The 24,419-nt window shown below is 39.7% G+C and overlaps 1 protein-coding gene across 1 annotated transcript in view; it reads right to left on the reverse strand.

The window, feature by feature from the left end:
* Window positions 1-12,425: 12,425 nt before the first annotated feature.
* The window catches only part of LOC134572772 (uncharacterized), a 39,557-nt gene continuing 27,563 nt past the window's right edge, over window positions 12,426-24,419 (reverse strand). The window contains exons 8-13 of the mRNA XM_063431955.1: window positions 22,978-23,079; window positions 18,814-18,924; window positions 16,856-16,969; window positions 15,598-15,706; window positions 13,644-13,687; window positions 12,426-12,804 (exon numbers count right to left, since the gene is read on the reverse strand). Of these exons, the coding sequence (XP_063288025.1) occupies window positions 12,508-12,804; window positions 13,644-13,687; window positions 15,598-15,706; window positions 16,856-16,969; window positions 18,814-18,924; window positions 22,978-23,079 (777 nt within the window). The 3' untranslated portion in view covers window positions 12,426-12,507. The remainder of the gene's footprint in view (window positions 12,805-13,643; window positions 13,688-15,597; window positions 15,707-16,855; window positions 16,970-18,813; window positions 18,925-22,977; window positions 23,080-24,419) is intronic.

Consider the following 24,419-nt stretch of genomic DNA (forward strand, 5'->3'; position numbering starts at 1 on the left):
TAGCAGTTTCTCTGAAAGGGGTTTCTCTGAATAGGGTTAATCCAGCCTCTAGTGGCTGTCTCATTGACAGCCGCTAGAGGGCTTGCGTGCTTCTCACTGTGAAAATCAGTGAGAAGCACGCGCCTGGCGCTGGAAAAAGAGGAAAGTTTTATCCCTTCAACTCCATCCAGCCCGGCGGGAGGGGGTCCCTGAGGGTGGGGGCACCATCAGGGCACTATAGTGCCAGGAAAACGAGTATGTTTTCCTGGCACTATAGTGGTCCTTTAATTAATAAGTCTAGGTGTATAGATCATGCACCCACAGGCTCACTGCTCAATTCTCTGCCAGGTATGCATTAGATCACTTTTGTTTCTGTTTATGCAGACCTAGGCACACCTCTCGTCTGTGACTCACACAGCCTCTAAAAAACAAAACTAAATGATTTCATTCTAAATATAACCTTTAACTTGCTTTTGAATTTATTTATTTTTATCTCCTGCTCTGTACATTGAACTTTAATCACACAGGATTATCCTGCAGTGTCTAAAAGACTATTAACAAAGCCGAAGATAAGAAGTTCTAGATAAAAGGAACTATCCTGACACTAAAGTCCTCAAGTGGCTGTTTAGGTTACTGACCACCCTCCAATCGCAGTAAAAGGTGATTTCACTCACCTTTTCTCCCATGCAACGCTGGCCTCACCTAGGCTGGCCCCTCCTCCATGGCTGAGGTCACTTTTGATGATCTCAGCAAATCCATTGCATTACCATGTGGGGCAAACTTGTGCGCTGTTCCAATCGGCATCTCCTCATAGAGATGCATTGAATCAATGCATGTCTATGGGAAACGTTCAGGGTCTCCATACACAATGAAGTACTTCTAGTGGCTGTCGGGGTGACTGCCACTAGAGGTGTTACTAAGCACCAATCTAAAAACTATCTTTTCTGTTAAAGGCAGTGTTTACAGTTCTAACACTGCAGGGACATGCTATAGATACCAGAACCACTACATTAAGATGTAGTGGTTGTGGTTACTATAGTGTCCCTTTAAACAGATTGTGCAAAAGAGAAATTTTAAACAGTGAGTCATATGCAGGGAGGTGTGACTAGGGTTGTATAAACAAAGATATTTAACTCCTTAATAGCAGATAAATGAGCATAGAGACTGCAGGGGCATGAGCTATACACCAAAACTGTGTCCGTAAGCTAAGGTTTTGGTTCCTATAATGACCCTTTAAAGCATCTCTGTCACTTAAAGCATCTTTGCATATTTTACAAAGATCCCAGAAGGTAGTTTGTCTGCTTTGTATGCATTGGCACACAAAGCAGCTTTCCTTCATCCACGAGGAGCTGCATCACTGTTGTACTCTCCTGCATACACAATTGTACAACATTTAGGTCTATGGATAATCTTGCAAAGCCACGGGACCCTCCATAGAAATACTCAGGTGATGCGTGAGAAGATTCCTCTTTCCCACAGTTGTCACTAGTGATGGTTGTGGGAATTGACAGAAATTCACTGTAGAAACTGTCCTTTTTGTTATATGAGTTTTTCATAAACATGTTCAGAGTTATTCAGTAAAGTGTGATTTACCAGGAATTCATAGTGAATTTAAAGAGACACTATAGTCACCAGAATAACTACAGCTTGTTGAATTTATTCTGGTGAGTAGAATCATTACCTTCAGGCTTTTTGCTGTAAACACTGTCTTTTCAGAGAAAATGCAGTGTTTACATTACAGCCTAGTGATACCTCCACTGGCCACTTTTCAGATGGCTGCTAGAGGTGCTTCCTGGGGCAGTGCTGTACACTGTGCAGTACTGCCATTCAGCATATCCCCCCTCTGCATGCAGACACTGAACTTTCCTCATAGTGATGCATCGATTCAATGCATCTCTATGAGTAGATGCCGATTGGCCAAGGCTGTGTTTGACTTGTGCTGGCTCTGCCCCTGATATGCCTCCTTGACAGTCTCAGCCAAGGCTATGGGGAAGCATTGTGATTGGCTCAGACCACACCACTGCTGATGTGTCAGCAGGCAGGTCAGAGGCAGACAGGGGCAGAGGCAGCAATTGCAGACTTAAATACAAGTAAGATTTTACTATTTAGGGAGGTAAGAGGGGCTAGATAGTGGTTTTAACACTATAGGGTCAGGAATACATGTTTGTGTTCCTGACCCTATAGTGTTCCTTTAAAGTCAATTTCAAAATTTAGGCCAAAATAGTTGAATAAGAAAAATATCTGTGTCAATTTTGTTTTCAGTTTGGCTATTTTGGCCTTATATTTGCAATTCACGTGGCATTCACTTTGAATTCCCAGCAATTTTGTTTATTTGTGGAATTATAGATGTACTTTTTCGTGTACTATCCTCCAAATTACAATGCAAGCAACAGATAACTGGATTTTTGAGAAGTTGGGGTATGGGTGCCTGTAGGCACTTTTGTGCCCTAAGTATGTAAGAGAGTTTTGAAAAACTTTGAATGAAAAGTGTGCAATGAATGCATTGGTGATTTTTGGCACATTTATATTATTTTGTTCTTAAATCTCATTTTACATATACAGGTTTTGTTGTTCCTTTGTGCTTTGGCTCTTTGCAATATTGTAATAAAAAGGCATTTATAACTTTACCTAATTAAATAATACTTGTAAACGACATGAACAACCACCTTTATAGTAAAAAACTGAGTTAGAAATGGCAATGGCTACAAAATGAATACGTGTGCCTCACTAAGAGGCAAAACATTGTAACCCAGCCACAATTAGGTAAACATAGTTCATATTAGCACCTCCCAATCACTATGTATATACACCATTTAACTTATTGCTGGGTGTATATTCTATAGCACATGTCACTGACAGCATCTAAATCAGCAAAACTTAACCTTTATTCACAGGGTCTCAAATGCTCTACATTGCATTAATTCACTAACCCATATATACCCCAAAAATTACCTCAAAGTCCTATTCTTCAAGTGTAATAAGATAACCATTAAAATACATTTTCATATACAACAGAATTAATCATATATAGAATAGACATGACACTCCTCCACTGACCCAAGGTGTATATCTAAGGCTGAAGAATCTTTTTATAGACTAAAGAACATGGTGAGGTTTTCTTTTTGTTACATACGCTTCCTTTTACTAAATCAATTTCTTTTTAAAACTTGATGAAAGGATTATTATTACTAAAAAAATAGTTTTAAACTGACAGTTGTCCTTTACAGACTGAAGAGCATAATAAGAAATATGTATAAAGGTGCCAATAATGGAGTTAAATCTCAATGTAAAATGAAGTAGGCACAGCATTAAAAGCCCTTAACCCAACTCGTGGGTAAGTTGGGTGCTTAACCCCTTAAGGACCAAACGTCTGGAATAAAAGGGAATCATGACATGTCACACATGGCATGTGTCCTTAAGGGGTTAAAGGCATGGGAAATACCAAATGAGCTCACAGCATACACATTCACATTTAAAAAAAGCACCATCAGAGAGTGCAAAAGTTGCATAATAAAGACATAAAACGAAGATAAAATCAGCCAGAGCTTCCCACCCAAAGCATATTGTCTTTTCAAGACCTTTTTAAAGGGTAAAAACCCCTGCTCTAACTTAAATGATGATATAACGTAAACAATGATATAGGATAGAGATGTCCTGATTTTCTAGAATTCATTGCTTTTCAGCAGCACATTCTAAAAAAAACAGTGTACAATATTAGTGCAACACAATTAAATTAGTGTAGTTCCTTGTTCAAGAAATGGAGATTGGACCTTTTATAGAGGTCATTGGTCTTCCTCAGTTATTACCTTGGACACATCTTCCAGCAGATTCTGTAAGCACAGTAAATGTCAAATAAATTTGTATTCCATGATCCTCTACCTCATTAACAAATCTAAATGAACTTTAAGGGAATAAACATAGCATTCATTAAATAATTTATAAAAATCTACAATCATATAAGATATGCGGTATTAGGGCATTAAACATTTGCCAGCTGATGAACAATATACTCAGTGGTAGTTTTTATTTCATAAAAATCAAAATCAAAGTTCCTTTTCCTGTCTGCATTTAGTGACCCAGCGCTACTACGTATATATGATAATAATGTGACCTATCATGTATTCTAGCGTATATTATTCTATCATGTATTTTAGCATATATTAGATAATTACAAACATCAGGGAGAGCAGCCAGTTTTGATGCAATAATAAAAATTTTAACTCTTGCCATGGTAACGATTAACACGTTTGTACTAGAAAAACACATGTTGTGTCTGTCATGATTAGTTCTGCAGGTCTTTTCCCCTTAATTTATGGCAGAAAATGCTACTGAATGGCTTAGCCATTAATTTGATGGACACAAGTCTTTTTTCAGTCTTCAGTCTGACCTCAGCCTTTAGCTTTGCATGGGGCCACACAAGGACTGCGTATTGACCTATCATTCAGGGTTGTTACTGGGTAACAGCATCAGGGTGATGAAGTTCGAGCTGTTTAAAGTATTTTTTGTTTTTCAAAAATGTGTTTCTATGTGTTTATGGTGCTGAATAGGGCATGCCATCTCATTGGGTCAGGGCTTGAGTACAAGGGGATAAAAGGAACCCTTCTAGCACCATAACCACCACAACACACTGTAGTAGTTATGGTGCAAGGAGTGCTCTGGTTCCTCCCACAAATTAGTAGTCAAACCTTTTGTTAACGGTTTGACTTTTCACCTGGGCTTGGCCAGATGCCAGTCCCTGCCTCTTTGACAGCCTGAAATCTCTGCTTCAGTTGAGCCTGGCTGTACAGGGCTTAGCTCACTGGCTGAGAGTGATCAGCTAATGCTCTGTTTACAAGCTGGCCCTACACTGCATTGAGTAGCTCATCCTGGCTGGAGATTTTGGCTCCCCATGCACCAAAGGAGAGGTAAACTACTTACACTGGGGTGCCAGAGTACACCTGACATCATAACCACTAAAGTGCACTGTAGTGTTTATGGAGTGTTCTATTACGGTGGGATATAGTTACATTCTGAGAGTTGAGTCTGAAACCTCCCCATCTATAAATTTTACCAGCCACGCAACTAGACAAGTCTGAATACAGGGAAGGCTACACCAACTGAAATCAATTTGATTTTTATTGTTAAATATCATTAAATTCAGATCTGAGCAGATCTTGGTGACTTCAGCCACAATGTAGTCAGTTTATAAAGATATGACAGATTTAGAATTCCTCAAGGGAAGAGGTGCTGCCCGGTTTCCTTGTCCACCCTGTTGTGAATATTTTCAATGTTATATATATATTACTCCTGGGCAATAGACTAAAAGCACAGTTTGTTAGTTGCCACAGTGACTACTTACGAAAAGAGTTTCTTTATTGGCGATTGAATTTTGAAATGCTTCATGAGTCTTTTTAATGTATTTCTTCAATGCTAGAACTTGGGTTATAACTTTCAGATCCGTGCGGTTTGACAGAAAATCTGTTCAACAAAATAATATCCATAGCAGTTAGAAAATATTTGAATAAATAAACAGCAAAATATATAAATATGCACCAAAACAATGCTTAAAGAAGCAGTGTAGCTGTACAGATCATGCTCCTTAAGTCTCACTGGTCAATTCTCTTTGTTTAGGAGTTAAATCACTTTCAGGCTCATTCACGAATGCGAGAATGTAAAGTGAATTTCAAATTTAAAGACAAAATAGGTAAAGTGGAAACATTCTCCGAGTTATTTATATATTTGGTTTGGCTATTTTAGCCTTGAATTTAAAATTAATTTGAATTCCCAACATTTCTCAATTTAGTAAGTAACCCTGAATGTTTATGCAACACTGGCCACACCTGCCCTTTCTGTAATTCACAAAGTCTCCATGAAAAAAAGATTTAATTTTCAAACATATTTCACATCACAGTGGGTTTACTATAGAAGCTCTTATCTCCTGCTCTGTTAATTAAATTTTAATCACACACAGGAGGCTACTGCAGGCTCTGGCGGGCATTTAGCAGAACAGTAGAAATAAGAAATTCTGAATTAAACACACTGTGCAACAAGGGAATTTAGCAAAATAAAGTTATTTTTCAGGAAGTGTGCAGGGCAGGTGTAGGCAACTTTTTAACAGTACTCTGCCAAAATAAGATTGTAATATCCCATAGTGTGCCGGTCCTATTCTTTTTAAATTGAGGTGTCTATGTTGCTGTGATTTTCTTGTGTTATTTATACTGTACTTGCTTTGTATTGTTGTATTTGTCCATATATGAGCTGTTATATTATATATGTTCATGAGTAGTTTGTGGTATTGTGTATGATACCAATGAATGTTGGCTGTGTATGGGCAGCTGCTTGTGGAATTGAGTGTGGTGATGGACATGTCACATTGTGTGTTTGGTGGGGTGTGTATGTGGGGGCTGCTTGGGGTATTGCATGTGAGAGACTGCTTTTGGGGTTGTGTGCGTCTATGTGGATTGTTATTGGTGTTGTTTGTGCGGACGGTGTGTGTGTTTGTGTGTGAGCTGTTCAGGGGCGGACTGAGTGGTCGGACACTTAGGACATGGTCCAAGGGCCTGGCCGAGTAAGCTCTATGTGTCTGGCACTGTCAGTCATTCACACTACTAAATTGACACAGGCCACTCGAGTCTGACGCGCAATAACCGCGCCGTCCTCGAGCCCGGTGAGGCAGTGATTACAAGAAGAGGAGGCAGGGCCCGGCAATGCTGATGATTCATGCAGCCCAGTGTGCATAGGCGCTCAACATCACGTTACGTACTTATCTCCGGCACGGGCCACTCCGATGAAAAGAAAAAAAAATGTTTCAATGATCAAGGGAACCTTTTTCAGCGCGTCCGGTCCCCTGCTGCTGTGCGGGGAGGAAGTTCCCCTGATTACCAACAAACTGCCAGGACAGAGAGGAGGGAGACCAATAGGCAGCACCAGAGGAAGGAGAACCTAACTCCCATCACATTCAGCCAGATGCCACTGGACACCAGGTATGAAAGCAGGAGGGATGGTTAAAACTATGTAATGTTATCTGGGTGTCTATGTGTATGTGTGTTAGTGTGTGTCTGTATCTGTTTGTGTGTCAGTGTGCATCTGTATCTGTCTGTGTGTCAGTGTGCGTCTGTATCTGTTTGTGTGTCAGTGTGCGTCCATCTGTTTGTGTGTCAGTGTATCTGTATGTGTTAGTGCGTGCCTGTGTATCTGTGTATTCGGATGTATCTGTGCGTGTGTGTGTGTGTGTGTATATATATATATATATCTATATATAGTTTATATATATATGGCAGAGTATACATCTCAGCATTTAAACGAAAACACTTCACACAAATGTGCCCCGGCATTTAAACATCAACACTACATACAGACACATGCATTCCAAAGCAAATACTATTCCTGAGTAAACCACTGCTTTTAAAAGGTAACAGCAGATAACAACACATTACACAGAAATACACCCCTACATTCACACACATACTGCATTCAAAAACATGTTTATATATAAAACATACAAACACTGCTCAGTGCTAAGTACAACACTGCAAGGATGGGCAAATGGTAGATCCCCAGCTGGGAGTTGTACGACCTTTCTTTCCATCCTTGCGATAAGGGGGTTAAAAAGAATTCTTGGACCAGGGCCCTATCTATTTTAGCTCCACCACTAAGCGCAATGCAGATTATCGACTTAAAAACTGGTACACAAGGCTGATCTCGACTGACATACCCACACCTGTCTGGGAATTTACCTACTGTTACTTTCACGTTGTCTAATAAGCCATCCCCAGATGGGAAGCCTAGCAACACAAGCATATTGAAGCATCTGCCTACTCAGAGATACACACTCACTCACCCATTCATTCACTAAGCGTCTGCCACGCTTATATTAACAGGGTCACTAGATAGGCCTAACCACTCTCTCATACTCACATGCTGACCTACACAACTCTGTTTATTCGTATAAAATTTTTAAAAATGTGCATAGTTTCTCCATGCCATTTGTATCTATATGTATACGAAATTCCTGGCATTAGCTATTGTGGCATTGCTGGCGTACCTGTAACCTGTATAATCCATGCACAACGAAATAAAGAATTTAAAAAAAAAAAAAAAAATAATAATAAAAAAAAAAAAAAAACTGGTACACATAGAAAACATTTGTAAAGCAAAGCAGGGGAATAATAAATCAGAGGCAAACTTAAATAGACACTATAGTCACCAGAACAACTACAGCTTAATATAGTTGTTCTGGCGTGTATACAGTAGTATGTCTCTGCAGGCTTTTTAACATAAACACTATCTTTTCAGAGAAAAGGCAGTGTTTACATTACTGCTTAGTAGCCCCTCTAGTTGCAGTCACTCAGATAGCCACTAGAGGACTTCCTGGGTCAGTGCTGCATAGTGCGCAGCACCTACGTTCAGCGTATCTACGCTCTGCATGGAGACGCTAAATGCTCTCCATAAAGATGAATTGCTTCAGTGCATCTCTATGAGGAGATGCTTACAGATGCAGCACATCATTTTGCTACATTTGCGCCATAGCCTCCCAATGCTTTCTTATGTAAAGCTTCGGATTGGCTGAGATCGTTCACTTGATGTAGCCAACTGCGACAAGATTGGTGTTGCTCTGGTAAAAAGGTAAATAAAATAACCTTTTAATGGTAGAAAAGTAGGGATGAGGGCCTAAAATGTGTTCTTACAATCTTATCCCTCTACTTCAGCCCTATCTCCCTGGAAGCCCCAAACGACCCAACCCCCACACTACAGTCTCTATCCCCCAGTTACATCCTTTATACCCACTACAATCTTTCTTCCCCCACTACTTCCCCTATATCACTTGTACAGCCTCTTCCACCTCACTACAATTACAACCCCTATAACCCCATTACAGCTCCTATTCCCCCATTAGAGCCCTTATTTGTAACACAAGAATGAACATGTGGACGGTGTGTGTATGTTGGCGCGATGTATATTTGTGTTGCATGCAAGCTGGTGGGTACAAGTGGGGGCCCGTGATCTTCTATTGTGCAGGGGCCCCATGAGTTGTCAGTCCGCCATTGGAGCTGTTTGTATTATTTGTATATCTAGCAGTGTGGATGGGGTCCAGTGGGGACCGTGCTGGCCAGGTACAGGTCAAGGGCAGGAACTGCGATGACTGCTTTAGGCTGCTCTACTCCAGGGCAGATTCCCATTCACAAGTGCTGGGATAAAGTTATCGGAGAACACTTGCTGCAATGCATAAATTGAGGATTGTCTTTCACCACCGTTTCATATTAGCAGACTTATGAAGTTCCACTGGGACTCCTGATAGGCCAGAGAAGGCTGTTTGGCTCTAGAAGCCTCAAGTGCCGTTTGGCTCTAGAAGCCTTGAGTGCCATGCATCCCACTAGTCTGTACTTTAGCAAATAACAGTGTCAATTTTTTTATTTTTTTTTCACCTTATGAGCACTTATTTGTTACGTATTAGAAATCCTGGGAAGCAACTGTCCTTCTTTAACATTGCACCCACAGTAAGTATTCATTGGTAATTTAAACAATGTGAAAGAATAACACAATACTTACCTTTTAGTAGTTGTTGAATGAGTTCACTCGCTTTTTTCAGAGCCTCTTCTTCACGCATCGAGGGTTCCTCGGTAGACAGAATCAAATCACTGATAGAATTCAGATAATCTGGTATTTTATCTTCTGAAAACATTCTCTGTATATCCTGAAATATCATTTTAATATAGCCATCCAGCCATCTGCAAAAAAAATACCGAGACGCAAGAGGTTTATCCTTACCATTTATTCATCGATTCAATCAGACATCAAAATAAATGTAACTTAAGCATTAATTAATTAATTTAATTAACACAATAGGAAAAGGCAATAACATGACCCTCCAAAATCTATCAGAATAAGCAGGACATTCATGAACTGGTGGACCTCAGAGCTAGATTAAGATGACCCTATACATTTTTATGTGATTTTCATTCTGGTAGCACCATAATAATGGGCATCCTCTGCAGTGCAGAATTATGTTTTGGGACAAGAAATAGGTTTGTAAGTCAAGTGATGTAGTGAGTTATGAGAAAAATGGAAGGGTCAAAAACTAAAAATGTATGTGGTTGACCTCGGACTTCAAGGGACACTTCACTGTCCCCTCCACTGCATTTAATTATGCATGTTCTCATTGGGGGTATACCGGTATTTAAAAACAGCTCTCTTCTGTGCAGCCTTTGCAAGCTATCCTCTTCTTCTCAAACCCAGACTTTCTGTGGCTGTCCAATCACAGACTTCCCAGTGCAGCTCAATTAGAAGTCTTTGCAAGGCAGGTGCTCTGGGCAATTGCAACCTCTTGAATTTAGTGCAAATAAGCTAACCAAACCAGGAAGTAACAGCACCAATGTCTGCTTGAAAAGCCAGGGGGGTGTAACCAGTATAATTAAAAAATGTGTCAAGTTCTATTGAAATCTGCACTACAGTATTTTCAAACTGACAAAAAGAGGGCACAATCATCACACATAAAGCTTTTCAGGAAGCTTAAGTGCTTTAGGGGTCTGGAGTGTCCCTTTAAGCATTGTTGATCCAAGGTGAGATTTATTTTCCACCTTTTGTGGCAAAATTGGATAGCTCTTCAAATTGTGGGGTGGATGGGGGGGCTTTATTTTAGATCAATAGCAGTAAAAATAAATAGGTGAAAGGCAGAATTCGAACAGCTTGATACTTTTTTCAGCCTATAATATGGACGTAACTATCTGAGCCTTAGGGAATGGAAAAGCCCTGTTTTGTTGGCAAACTGCACCATAACCACCGCAATGAGCTGTACTGGTTAGGATACATAAGACATGTTACACAAAAAAGTGATAAAAAGTGGACTGAGATGATTTTAAAAAATGCTATTATACCTTAGGGTAGAACCTCGAGAGGAGCTGGGTGTATAAATCATTGCTTATTATTATTATTTGGTATACATATAGAGCCAGCTTATTCTGGAGCGCTTTACAACAAAAGGGGAATTTAACAAATGAGACAATAACAAAGTGTAACAGGAACAAAATCATGAGTAATTAGTTCCTGGAAAAAAAACGTAATAAGTTTAATAAAACAAATAAAAAAAACGTAACCACCCCGAGAAAATCGATTGAATCAGATTCCTACTTACCCTAGTATTTTCACAAAGTTAACTAATCGATTATCACCTGAAAGAGATGACAGTGTAAAGTCAGCTTGGTGTGTAATAAGATATATATATATCAGGGCTTAAAATTTGCACTTCCCACTGGCCATTGGGCGAGTGAAACGGCCACAACACCTGACCAGTAGAAATTCACCTCTGGGGAATATGACATGGACGGCCTTTTCCAATAAATAGCAATGACTGTTATCAATGAGCAGTCACATTTCTGAAAATTACACCATGTAAACTCTATTAAATAAACTGTACCTCTAACAGACCACCTTACTCAGGAAGCATACTACCATAAGGCCCCACCACACAAGTTAGCAATTCTATCCAAATCTAAATGGAAGTGAAATTTCTGGATGGCATTGCAATGTACATTGCTTATGTGGCAGTGTAATTCTGCGTTGGCAGTACAGTGATGGCCAGGCTGTGGGAGCTGGAGGGACTCTTTGTATAAAACAGCTGGACATGGTTCCCATAGATTCTTGCCAAAACCACATGCAGGTAGACCAATACACACTCCATGTACCTAGGCTTTAATAAGCCTTTTACATGTGAAATACTCTGAATAAATGTCCCATTAATTGTGTCTAATATAATATGGGACAATGTTGTCCTATTTGCTAAAGGTTGAATTGTCAGGAATTAATTCAAAGCAAATTACTTCAAAGCAAATTTCAAATTTTAGTCCAAAATAGCTGAAATGAAAATATAGCTTCTTGGAGAAATTTTCTAATTCAGCTATTTTGCCCTAAAATTTGAAAATTCAATTTGAATTCCAGACAATTCACACTTCAGTAAATAACTTTTGGAGTTCTCCCTGCCTTTATTCAGAGGCATATGTAATGTATTCTGAATATCGACCACTTGTATTACATTGCCTGGGCATGGATTTCCTAATATGAGTTTGATCAGCACAGGGATACCATAATTATTACTACCGCAAAAATGTTGCTTTATATTGTGTTTTATCAATTAGATTCTATGTTTAACCCCTTAAGGACCAAACTTCTGGAATAAAAGGGAATCATGACGTGTCACACACGTCATGTGTCCTTAAGGGGTTAAAGACACATGTTTGAAAATACCATTGAGAGATATGCAAAATCATAATTATTTTGCCTTTATTAAATTCACTAAGATAAGAACTTAAAGTGAATTCACATTTAAGGTCAAAGTAGCTGAATTGGAAGCATAGCTGTCATGGAGAATTGAACTAGATCAGCTATCTCACTTTAATAACTAATCCTGTGTGAGTGCACAATCCCATTGGTTTTCGTTGTATATCTTTTTTTCCCCCTGTTTACATGATTTGTACTTGTGTTTTTTTGTTTTGTTTTTTTGTCTTCCCACAAATTATATATATAGCGTTTTCCAATTCCTGGTTTATTTGGCTTTTAATCCCGTATCCCTATCTGTCTGAATTGTGAAAATTCTAAAATAGAAAATGCAGCGATCGTATTAAATATACCTGTGCAGATTTCATTGATCAAGTCAAACAATGCCTTTTTAGCTTCATTTTGGAGCTGTTCTTTAGTTTTCCTTCTTTGTTTCTCTAGTTTTTTTTGATCTCTTGAATTTACGTCACTTCCACCAACAACATCAAAACTCATATACGGTAAGTGGCTTTCAGATACGTTATTCAGTTCCTCTTGAGAATGATTGTGCGTAATGTTTAATCCAGTTTCAGGACTCTACAATAGATTAAAGTGGACTTGTCATGCATGCAGTATTTGCATTTTATAGTAATTCATTTCTTTAAACGATCTGCCACACTTTCTTTCTATCTTTTTAAAAATTATTTATTGTATTTCTTTTTAAAGATGTAATTCATCAATGTTCCATTACTTCAAAAGATTATGGAAAGACAATTTATATAGATTTGCTGCTTACCTGATAATTCCTGTATCCCTCTTGCAAATGCTCTACTTACTGATGATATGCCTTTGCACACTCAGTACAGTTAGGGCTGCCATCAGAAATCTTGGGGTCCCTGACACAGCTCAATTTCTGGTCCCCCAGGGCCACCCCCCCTCCCCCCGAGTCTGCCCACAGGGCCCATCCTAAGTCTGCCCACAAGGATGAGGTGTGTGTGGGGGAGCATATTTGTTTATCATTTCTTTAAATTGTATTCTATTCCCCCCTCCCTGCATCTTACCTTGGCCAGGGAGGGGGGAGATCACATTCCCTGGTGGTCTGGTGGCATGGTGCAGGCCCCTGACAACCTGTACACTGCAGGGGGCCCAGCACACCCTATCTCCAATTCCTAGTTGCTCTTCTCTCTCCAAGATAGGGTGTGCTGGGCCCCATGCAGTGTACAGGTTGTCTGGGGCCCACAGATGCACATATATGTGTGAAACATGATATATATATGTGCACATAGGGAATGTGGGGCCGGGACTCCCTGAGCAGTCTGGGCCACCCAGGGCCACCTGGCCCTGACAACCATAATGGTTCTCATGCCCTGAATACCGTTTTATACTATATTTGAATTTAAAAATATATATATATATATTTATATATATTAGCATACCTCTTCACTTCCAATAGTCGCGGGTGACCGTTTTCCCTTTTTGCCTAAAGATAAAATACAATGTAATGAGAAAATATTTACAGTAAGCGGTACTTTTATGCTGATTCAAAGATCAAAGAAAAAGAGTCTAAAAAACCTAGTAGTTTTAACCACTTAAGGACCAAACTTCTGCAATAAAAGTGAACCATAACATGTCACACATGTCATGTGTCCTTAAGGGGTTAAATAGGGCTGCTATTTATTTTTAAATAATCAGTAGTTTACATTCATTTTGTGTATGAAATATTAGAGATGTCAATAAGCGTTACTTTACTTTTGTGCATTTATTTTACTTTGGTTAAAGGGGAATTTCCACTTCCCAAGAAATTTAAATAAAATAATATAAAATAAACATAAATTATTATGTTTGCTTATTCTTGTATTTCTATTAACAAAATGTGTATTTGTGAAATGTGAAAAATTTAATTAAATGCAGAAATCCACACCTCCTTATCCTGCTACCTGGTGTCTCCATCTAAGCTCCCTGTTGGTTCTCTGTCCTTAACACCTCACAGTCAGCATAGAGAAAGCATACAGAGAGAAGAGGAGAAATGAAACAATAATCCTATTTATCTCTTTCATTAGTGTGGAGGAAGCTCCCATGCCGCAAACCCTTGGAGAGGCTTGAAGGCCAGCCTCCTACTCACAAACTATAGGGGTGGTCCCATGGGCCCCCAAAAGGGGCTATTGTCACTGGTGGGAGGGGAGCAATGCTTAATTTGCTTCACAGCCAGACTAAGCGGGTATCGCTCTGTCCCCCGATCTCCAAGCGTTATTTGGAGGAGAGGTCAGAGAGGTAAGAAAGAGTTGAAGGATACCCAAAGACTGGAGAGAGCTCTACTCCCCAGAGGACTGGGAATCCCTTATTGAAGAATGTAGCTAAGCACTGCATGCTTGGAACTCCTTACCGAATCGTAGAATAGCCCCGACCCGATAAAACTTAAACACTCTGTAATTCTGAGGCAGATTTTCAGATCAGGGAGCTATTTGGACAGCGAGGGTGCTCGGTGGCAAGCTTTCCAGAAATACATGTTATGTGGGGGTATGGTCCAGGAAAAGGGAGTTCTGGTGGACTTTTTGTGTGCTCTGCCTCTAGGACTGCGAGGGCACACCAGGGAGCAGATTGTGTTAACTGGGGATGATGCAATTAAGTCTCCAGACAGAGTGAGGCCAGGGAGGGACAATTGTACTGTGTATTGTTTTGTATGGAGGACCCCCTACAGAGAGAGTCAACACTGTTCTGTCTAAATATCTGTGCAATAAAAATCATTGTACACCCTATATTCAGACTCAACTAATGTGTTGACGAAAGGCCATAGTAAGTAAAGCTATAATCACAGCTCTATAGGAGAGATGGTTTCCACAGTTGTATTCACTGCAGCCTGGCTCCAGTGGAAGAGGTTCTTCGAGACCACAGTCAGGTTTTGTCGACTAAGTCTGAAGCGCTCCAGAGTACCTGGTAGCAGAGTGGAAGCCGACGTGGCGGAGATACTCAATTGGAGTACAGGAGGTCTGTCACAATTAGCAATGGTTGCCATGACTTTGTCTTGTCCAAACTGGATTGTGATGCCATTTACTAAATCATTAATATAATTTTAAAAGAAAATTGAGCATTTAATTAAAAAAAGGTTGACATAAGTAATACATGTCTTTTATTGTTTTATTCAATGAGGTTAATTCCAGAAAAGTGACCTCTTTAATGAGATATATATATTTCCGAGGTTGATAAAATGAGTTCCATTAAGTTGGGTAACAGGCACTGCTATTAAAGAAAGCATGCCCTAATCACTTTGAGTACACTTAAATGGGCAAAGGGCAATATGTGATAAGTTGTTCTAAAAATTATCGTACAATTATTTTTGATATTTTATGTTTACATCGGAGACAGTTTTTTCTGATTGCAAAGTTTCATTACCTTTTTTATACCATCTTGCTTTCAATCCTCTGTAGCCAATTCCATCGCTTTCAGAAGAGCCATCACTGTGTATGCTTAAAGTATCAGAACTGCTTTCATCCAAGAGCTCCTGGAATTTAAGGAAACACATGTAAAGTTGTATAGAGGGTTCTAAGTGGAGACAACCTGCTATGGGTTGAGGCTTGACAAACGCGTTGGCAAGGAGCCTTACATCCAACATCAAGAGAACCGAAAGGGTGGGTTCAAGATGGCTAAAGTCTCCTTTCTTAAAGTAAGAGTAAATGTTTTTTTTTTCCTCCTAGAAGGACAGATTCTAATAAATATGGTATGTGATACAGGTGTAAATAATAATATTGTGGCTGTTTTATTATCTGGTGTCAGCTGCCCAGTTGCTTATCTAGTTAGACATGAATTCGGATAGTAAGGGACCACTGGCAGTAGCCTTTTCTTTATTACTAAATAAAGCACCTCAACCTGGCATTAATCAGATGAGGTTATTATCATGTGATCGATCACTGGTTGCTCGACTTTTCATTTGGTAACCCCACATCCAATGGGCATAAAGAGGACAGGAAGGGACCACTAGCATGCATGGCTGGAGGGATTATATAGGAACCAGAGGGAGATCTACCATTCTCATAAACTCTCCTATCTCACTGCTCAGGGAAAGATGGATTAATATATATGAATTATTCAGCATCTGCCCAGCATCTGACAGACCCTACACAAGGCAGAACAAAAACCTCCCAGCATTTAAATAGGCGCTATCTTGACACCTGATGTCCAAAGGTAGATACCATGTGTCTTTAAAGATGTGTAAAGCTAGATCTCCCCTCCCCTCCCTCTTTCCCACTCCCTGCTCCTCCCTCTCCTTGCTGGCCCAGACCATGCGTATGCGCTTAGCTGGCAAAAAGCTCTGATCGCAAATATCTCTATGAGAGCCCCAGTGATCTCAGGAAAAGGCGTGGAAGAACAGCGATTTGCCCAGCGCTTGATTGAAGGTGAATAAAACCTTTATTTTTTTCAGGTTTTTCAGCTAATTGAAAGGGGGGACCTTCTCCATAGTGCTTAGTCCGGCATACAACACAGAAGAGGTCCTCCCTCTCAAAAGGGTTATAGTAACCCTTTAAACAAAGAAACATATGATGTCAATGGCTACACCGTTTGTTTTTTTGTTGTGTTTTTTTTGCAGCACATAGAAAATTATTTTACAGTATTTTAGCTTTAGATACTGTTTATATATTAATCAGTCACTTACCTCTCCTGAAAGATTGCTTTCAAATAGCTCTCTCTCTTTTTGATTGTAATTGAATGGTGATAAGAAGAATGCTGCTTCTGCATCTTCATCTTCTTTAATATTGCTCACTAGTAACTAGAAGAAACATATTTGTCACATTACAGTCAATATAACACAGAGACTTGCTTCGAGATACAAACACTAACAATGAAAACGTCAGCAACCAATAGTTTCCCTCACTTTTTTATAATCTAAACATTACCATGACCATGCCGACAGGAGGAAATCCCAATTACACTCACAGGTTTTAGCTGCACATTACTCATACCAATAGTGAGAAGGGCATGTATGTGTGACTACTTAAATTCACAGAACCTAACTGCACTACATGCACCCCTGACTTTATAACTCTCTTTTATTCAAATGACCTTGATGTTGGCCCTGTAGTCAGGCTAAAGTACTAAGTTGGGGGTAGGAAACATTCGACACTCAAGCTATTGTGGACTACATTTTCCCTGATGCTCTGCCAACATTATGACTGTAAGAGCATTATGGGAGATGTAGTCCACAACATCTGGAGTGCCGAAATTTGCCTAATCCTAATCTAGGTCATCCCCACCTAAATAATTTGCAACTTGTGGTGGCTGGTAAAATTTAAAGACGATGGAGCAGGTAGCTATGATATGATGGACATAACCCTACGTACCTGACCCAATGAGTCAATAGTGTAGCGTGAAAAAGCCTATATAGATGTGAAATGCATTGTATAATACTTTTTATCCACGTTTTTGTTTGTTGTTTTATATACAGTTTTATACATTTACAATACATTTTGCAGCTCTTGATTGTCTTTACATGTATGGCTTGATTCAGTTTTTGATTGCCTTTACATGGATACATTAAGAGAAAGTTATCTGCGCAAAAAAATTGTAAGCAGTATTTCTCTGTTTTGTTCACACTGACGATATAGAGTCAGCAGTGTATATATATATTTTTTTCTATATTTCATATGTGACCAACATTTGGAGACATTGTTACAAACACCATATCCTGAGGTGGGTGATTGTACCTCCATATGCTGGCTTTCCTGAGCTTGACAAAAGCTCCTTACATATAAGTGTGTTTTACCTTTGCTATACATATATCCTCATACACAATAATAAGTCCTGTCCTCAAACTCTCACTACTCCTGGGCGGCAGTAATGACCGTAGTACACATCAGCCCAATACATACAATAAAACCCAAAGAAAAAAGTTACTTGGGCACTATTAAAAATCCCTGTGCATATTTATATAAATAGAGGTTTTTAGTTCCACTCCAATGGTCATTAGATGTAAGCCCACCTGCCACGTCAAGGCAAACCTCTTAGGTGGGTCCTACACTAACAATTTACCTTGATGTGGCAGGTGGGCTTACATCTAATGGCCATTGGAGTGGAGCTGAAAGTTAACATTTATATCAATATGCACAGGGATTTGGAATATTGTGCAAGTAACTATTTTTCTTTTGGGTTTTATTATACATACTGGTATATCCTCATTGTTGGAATTAAATACACTATTATAGTCTTCTGTTTATTGCTCTTGTTGTTACATATTGTATCTCCTGGAGATATCTGCCAGTGGGGATTATTCTGCAGGATACAATGCCTATTTGAGCTAGTTCTAAGCTCTGTTAAATGTGAGTTACCATTACTGTTTAAATCATTACTCTTTACAAGATTACAATCCTTTAATCTTGTCTAAAATTGGTTTGCAGTCTCTGGCAAATTCTTTCAGTTCTTTGTCAATGATTTACCTGTTTGTTTGTTCCATTAACATAGTCTGTACAAAAAGTTATTGTACCTATCCTTGACACTGCATATGTTTGTAAACAACATTTCCAGTGATGCTTAGTCAGCGTAAGTGTAGTTTTTAGACACAAACAGTTTACCAATATTACTTTAGTACACTGTGTAGATTCATAAGATTTGACTTACTGCAACACACAGCCGCACTTTTTCAATATTCTCACTTTTCTGAGTGTCTGTACCTGCCGATGGATTTTGTGCAGTTGATGGAATCAGTGTTTTGTCCAGTTCAGGACAGTTCTGTAAGAGAAAATAATTCAGAGATTGGCATTTTAGAATATTGCATATTCTATGTTTCTATCCATTATGTATGGATGTCTAGATTGGCATAAGTAACAGATTGTATCAATAAGTCACAATGGTTTTCTTGTATGAGAACTAGGGTTATATTCTGACGTCAGTATAGGCACATCTATATAGTAACTGAACAAAGGAACACAAGGTCTCTCTTTCTCTCTTGGCTCTTGTACAGCTATGTAACAATGTAACTCTCCCTTTAGGAGTCCAGCAATTACCATCTGGTGTTGAACATCCATGATCATGTAACATCCTTTGTTGTTTTATTAGGTATCCGTAACTCTAAGAATAAACCTGAAGAAACCGTAAGTCAGATTGCGTATTAGTACTTTTCACTATAGTCACCTGAACAACTTTAGCTTAATGAGGTTGTTCAGGTGAGAACTATAGCTCCTTGCAGCCTTTCTCATGTAAACACTGTATTTTCTGAGAAAATACAGTGTTTACATTGAAAGCTAGGAACACCTCCAGTTGCAGTCACTCAGAGTGAACCAGAGAGACGGAGTTGATGGAGGCATAATATGCCTCCATCCACTTAGATCTGCTGTCAGCAGAGCACAGGGCAGCACTGTGCACAGCATCCTGTGATTCAGTATCTCCTCCCTCTGCATGCAGACACTGAACTTTCCTCATAGAGATTAATTGATTCAGTTCATCTCATGATGAGATGCTGATTGTCCAGGGCTGTGTTTGAATCATGCTGGCTCTGCCCCTGATCTGCCTCTTTGTCAGTCTCAGCCAATCCTATGGGGAAGCACTTTGATTGGATCAGGCTACCACATGTCAGCAGACTGCTTATTTTTCTGAGTCTAACAGCATGCAGATTTACAGCTTCAGGCTTGAATACAGTAAGATTTTGACTATATTTATGGAGGCATGAGGGGCCCAGGGGGGCTAGATGGTGGTGTTAACACTATAGGGTCAGGAATACATGTTTGTGTTCCTGACCCTATAGTGATCCTTTAATATAGACGTATATTAATGATGCGAGCCTTTGACCCAAGTCTATATATACAAAAAATGTATATATCAATCAACTGGAAAAAAACACAGAAGAAACGAAAATTATTATAGACATCTTGCACAGCAGGTTTTCTGTCTATCTGATTAGCGTATCTTGCTATATTTTACACTCATTGTTTCAAGTTCTAACAAAAACGAAAAATATTATGTCTTGGACCAAAGCAGCCAACAGTTAGATCTTTAGCTGTATGTTGTAACATAAGTGATTAACCTGACAGTTATCCATGCCCTAATTATTATCACTGTACCTTATTAAAATATTTTGTGTATTTATACAAATAATGCATATTTTTGCTGCTCTTTACCTTGCAATTTTAATTATTTCTAACACTAAGTTTGACTATACACATCTTTACTTTGCATTGACAGTTTGAACAGAACTTTGTCTTCAGAAATATTTAAAGGGATACTCTAGTCCCAGGAATACAAAGCTGTATTCCTGACACTATAGTTCCCTCTGCCTCTCCCTCCCCCTTTACACCCCCTTCTCTGGTAGATAAAGGGTTAAAAACCCTTTATTTACTTACCTAAAACACTTTGCCCCCTCCGACGTCCCATGGTGATAATGTGCGCGCATTAGACCTCCCTTTAGGAAAGCATTGAATCAATGCTTCCTATGGGGAAAAATCTGATGCAGGAGATCTTCATGCAGAGCGTAAGGACATCCAGTGTCACATAGGTCAGTTTCAAACCAGGAAGCCCTCTAATGGCAGTCTGGTAGACAGCCACTGTGGACAGATTTAGAGCTGCAATGTAAACATTGCAGTTTCCTGTAACTGCAATGTTTAACATTGCAGCACTAAGTGCAAAAGGGACAGTGCACCCAGACCACTTCAATAAGCTGAAGTGGTCTGGGTGCCTACAGTGTCCCTTTAAGCCCGGATACACTGTAAATTGGTCTAAAGTACTGTGATGGTAGTCAACGTCACTGGTGATGGAGGACAGACACTGTATGAACGTCCCAGATTCCTCATGTGTTTTGGTCACCCTGTGCCCAGTATTGTGCAGGGCATGTTGAATGTATTGCTTGTGTGTGCCTTTCCCCCTCCCATTTTCCCTGTCCTATTGTTTCCCCAGCAGGGCATTGTCCCAGGGACACTGCCAGACCAGTATGAACTAGCTGCCCTGTCCCTCCTCAATCTCCCATCAGCCCCTGCTATTGTCTGACCCCACCTTTCATTGTATTATAGTGCTCTTATCAACCTATTGCATGTAAATGAGGCTGTTGGGGGCTTAAAATATGTGTGCTATGTCTATTAAAGTTAGTTGCTGTTTGACCTTCACAAAGTGTCGTCTGGTGTTTGGGGAAAGGGATATAATCTGCTGATGAAAAGTGTGTCTATAATCATAGTAGCCTGGTCCAGGTTGGAAAAGGCCCACAGTGATCCCATTCAAGCCTCTGTGACTGGGTATGAAGTGCTCCAGGGTCCCTGATAGCTACAAGGAAGCAGACTTGGCGGAGGTACTCGGTCGGAGTACTGGAGCTCCGTGACAAGTACTAAAAGTGGGGCATTTACCATGGAAACCAGTGATATCAGCAGGCATATTCCATTGGTGACACTGCTCCTTTTTTACATTTCCACCACTTTTCAGAATAGATACTTTTATATACATAACCCCCTATGAGTATTGAATGAGAGACAGTTGCAAAAAAAAAATATATATATATATATATATATTTTTTTTTAAGTATTCCTAAACTATGGTGCAGGGGTAGACAATACAATGTTCAGAACTCCAGTTTTGAACTACATCTCCCCTGATGCTTTGTTTTGGGATATATATTGTCAAATAATGTATATGATAAAATGTTAACCCCCCCTCCCCCCATTAATACTGGTAATCTCAACTAATCCAATGCTTCCCCATAGGTAAGCATTGTGGGGCTAAAGCATATGCGCAGAAATTGCTTTACTGTGCCCAATTAGCATCACCTTATAGAGATGTGATGAGTCAATGCATCTCTTTGGGGAGTGTTCATTCAACTTCTCCATGCAGAGTGTGAAGATGCTGAACATCAGTCCTGCAATCTTTGCATGACCAAACCCAGGAAGTCCCACAATGGCTGTCCAAGTGACAGCCACATGAGGTGGTGTGAGGCAGCAAGGTAAACCCTTTTTATTCTCAGCAAAGGGAGCATTTACACTACTGAGCCCACAAGTACAGTCTCTTTGCCCCGGGACCACTACATTAACTTGTAGGAGTTCTGGTGCATAGAGTGTCCCTTTTATGTTGCACTTACATTTTAACTAAGTCCACCTACCTGGTTCCCCTTCTATTTTTATCCACTTTCAGGAAATTCTAACTGTTCATGGAAAGTGGTTAACATGTACATATTGATTTCACACTAAACATACAGGGAGTGAATTACAGACCTCCATACACCATCCTTTTTGTATGCCCAGCCAGAGCATATTCAATAAAGCTTTGAAGTTCTAGCCTACAGGGACTGCAAGAACTATGAAAATATTTGCACGCCATACTGGGAGTATATAGAAGAATATACTGAAATTAAAGAAATGAAATGTAAATGGCCAGGGATGGGGGCTGGAGAACAGAGAATTAAGAGAGAGGGGTTGGGGAATGTGAAAATTATATTGGGAAGGGGATACAGGAGTGGGTGGAAGGGCAGGAACTGAAAATTGAGGGAAGGTCTCTTAATTGAGAGTGCAAAATAAATGTATTTTATTCATATTCCATATGTACTACTAAAACTGCATTACTGCCTTCTGATACAGTATTTCTTGTAACATAAATATCATTTTTTCCCAAAGCATCAAACTGTGTATGTGTGGAATTTCATCCTTTAGAAAATACAGTTTCTGCATACGTGTATGCACAAAGACACTTTTGTAATACTACAACACCCATAATACTTTGCCAGCTTTAAGGCTCCTGTATGGCTACTCCTGGTGTTTAATATTCCTTGATTCATATTATGTATATATTCCTGTGAAATTAGCCACTACAAACCTCAATCAGCGTGTAAAAATCATCAATGCTTCTTTCAGTATGCCAGAGCACCAGTCCGCCATCCTCTTTGGTAACCAGAATTCTGAATAGATTGTCTCTCAGCTTTAAATAAGAAAAATAAATCAACAATGACTGTTATAAACATGGTTATATCACGAGTCCTACATAAATAGAATATTTATCAATATCCTTTCAATATCATCTGATATGAAGAAGAAGAATCAGATTTGAGACACGTTGAGTAACATTTTAGTCACAGCATCCTGTATTAATAGGAAACGATCTAAATGTATATATGGGAAGATTGTCAAACTTGTCTATGGATTTGGTTATTTTAGCCTAAATTTGACCAATCAGATTAAGGCCTCTGTAACTGATCACCTGGCACCCCGACTGGGTACCTCCGTTGATGGATGCTCCTAGTGCTTCCCGAGGGCTCCAAGCACTCCACTCTACACCATAAGCACTGCAGACCGAACCTCTCTTCCTTCAGGGAGTGAAGCAAGAACAAGCTCTTAAAAGAGCTTAGTGATTATAGCCAAGGGAGTATACAGTGTATAGCAATCCCCAGTGTAGATGCAGCCTTTTCCCCCACACATGAGACGAAAAAAGGTGTTTAAATTCACATTTTTTTACCGTGCCGTGCTGGTCTTGCCAAGGCTGGTCCTGCCTCCATGACTGAAATCATCAATTTTGACAACCTGAGCGAAGCCAACGCTTTCTTATAAGACAGCATTGGGAGGCTATTGCACATGCGCAGCAAAATGATGTGCTGCGCCAATCAGCATCTCCTCAATCAACGGAAGAGGCTATAGTAGTGGTGTTAGAATTTGCAGTGGGGAGATATGGCCTGAATTTTAGCGGTAGGGACTGTAGTGGGGGATACAAGCTACATTTGGAGGTTAGAAAGTACCACTTCCTAGCTGGAACTGGGGAAAACCTCAGCGCTTCTGTCCCAGTCGCCATGGTGTGTCTGCACCCTCTACCTCCATTTTTATTAAGTGTATTGTTCTTTTGTATTTACGATATTTTATTGTATTTTTCATTAAAGGTTAAGTTTTAGCATTACATCAAGGTAGGGGTTTCCTAGTCGGTTGACCCAGTGGGGGGGAGGGGGTGATCCCTGTTTTTCCCCTAGGTCTTCCCCTTTGTTTTTCTTTTCATAATACACATGTAAGGGTTACCCCCTTTTCAGGTCGCCCCTGACACACACTTGGCTGGTTGCCTTTTGGCCACTAGCTGTCTATTTCTTATTTCAGATGTATAGATGATATTGTCATTTACTGATCAGTCCATACTGGAGACACTAGCACTGCTACCTAACACAGGACAATGTAGCATAAGTAAATGTAACGGCTACCCAGGTAGTGAGAGGGTATCTGCCGTTGGAGACGTCTTTTTCCCTGCAAGCTGCTGTGTAGAAGTCAAGCTGGTATAATCCC

This window comes from Pelobates fuscus, chromosome 9, assembly GCF_036172605.1.
Source record: "Pelobates fuscus isolate aPelFus1 chromosome 9, aPelFus1.pri, whole genome shotgun sequence".
In the NCBI taxonomy this organism is placed as follows: Eukaryota; Metazoa; Chordata; class Amphibia; order Anura; family Pelobatidae; genus Pelobates; species Pelobates fuscus.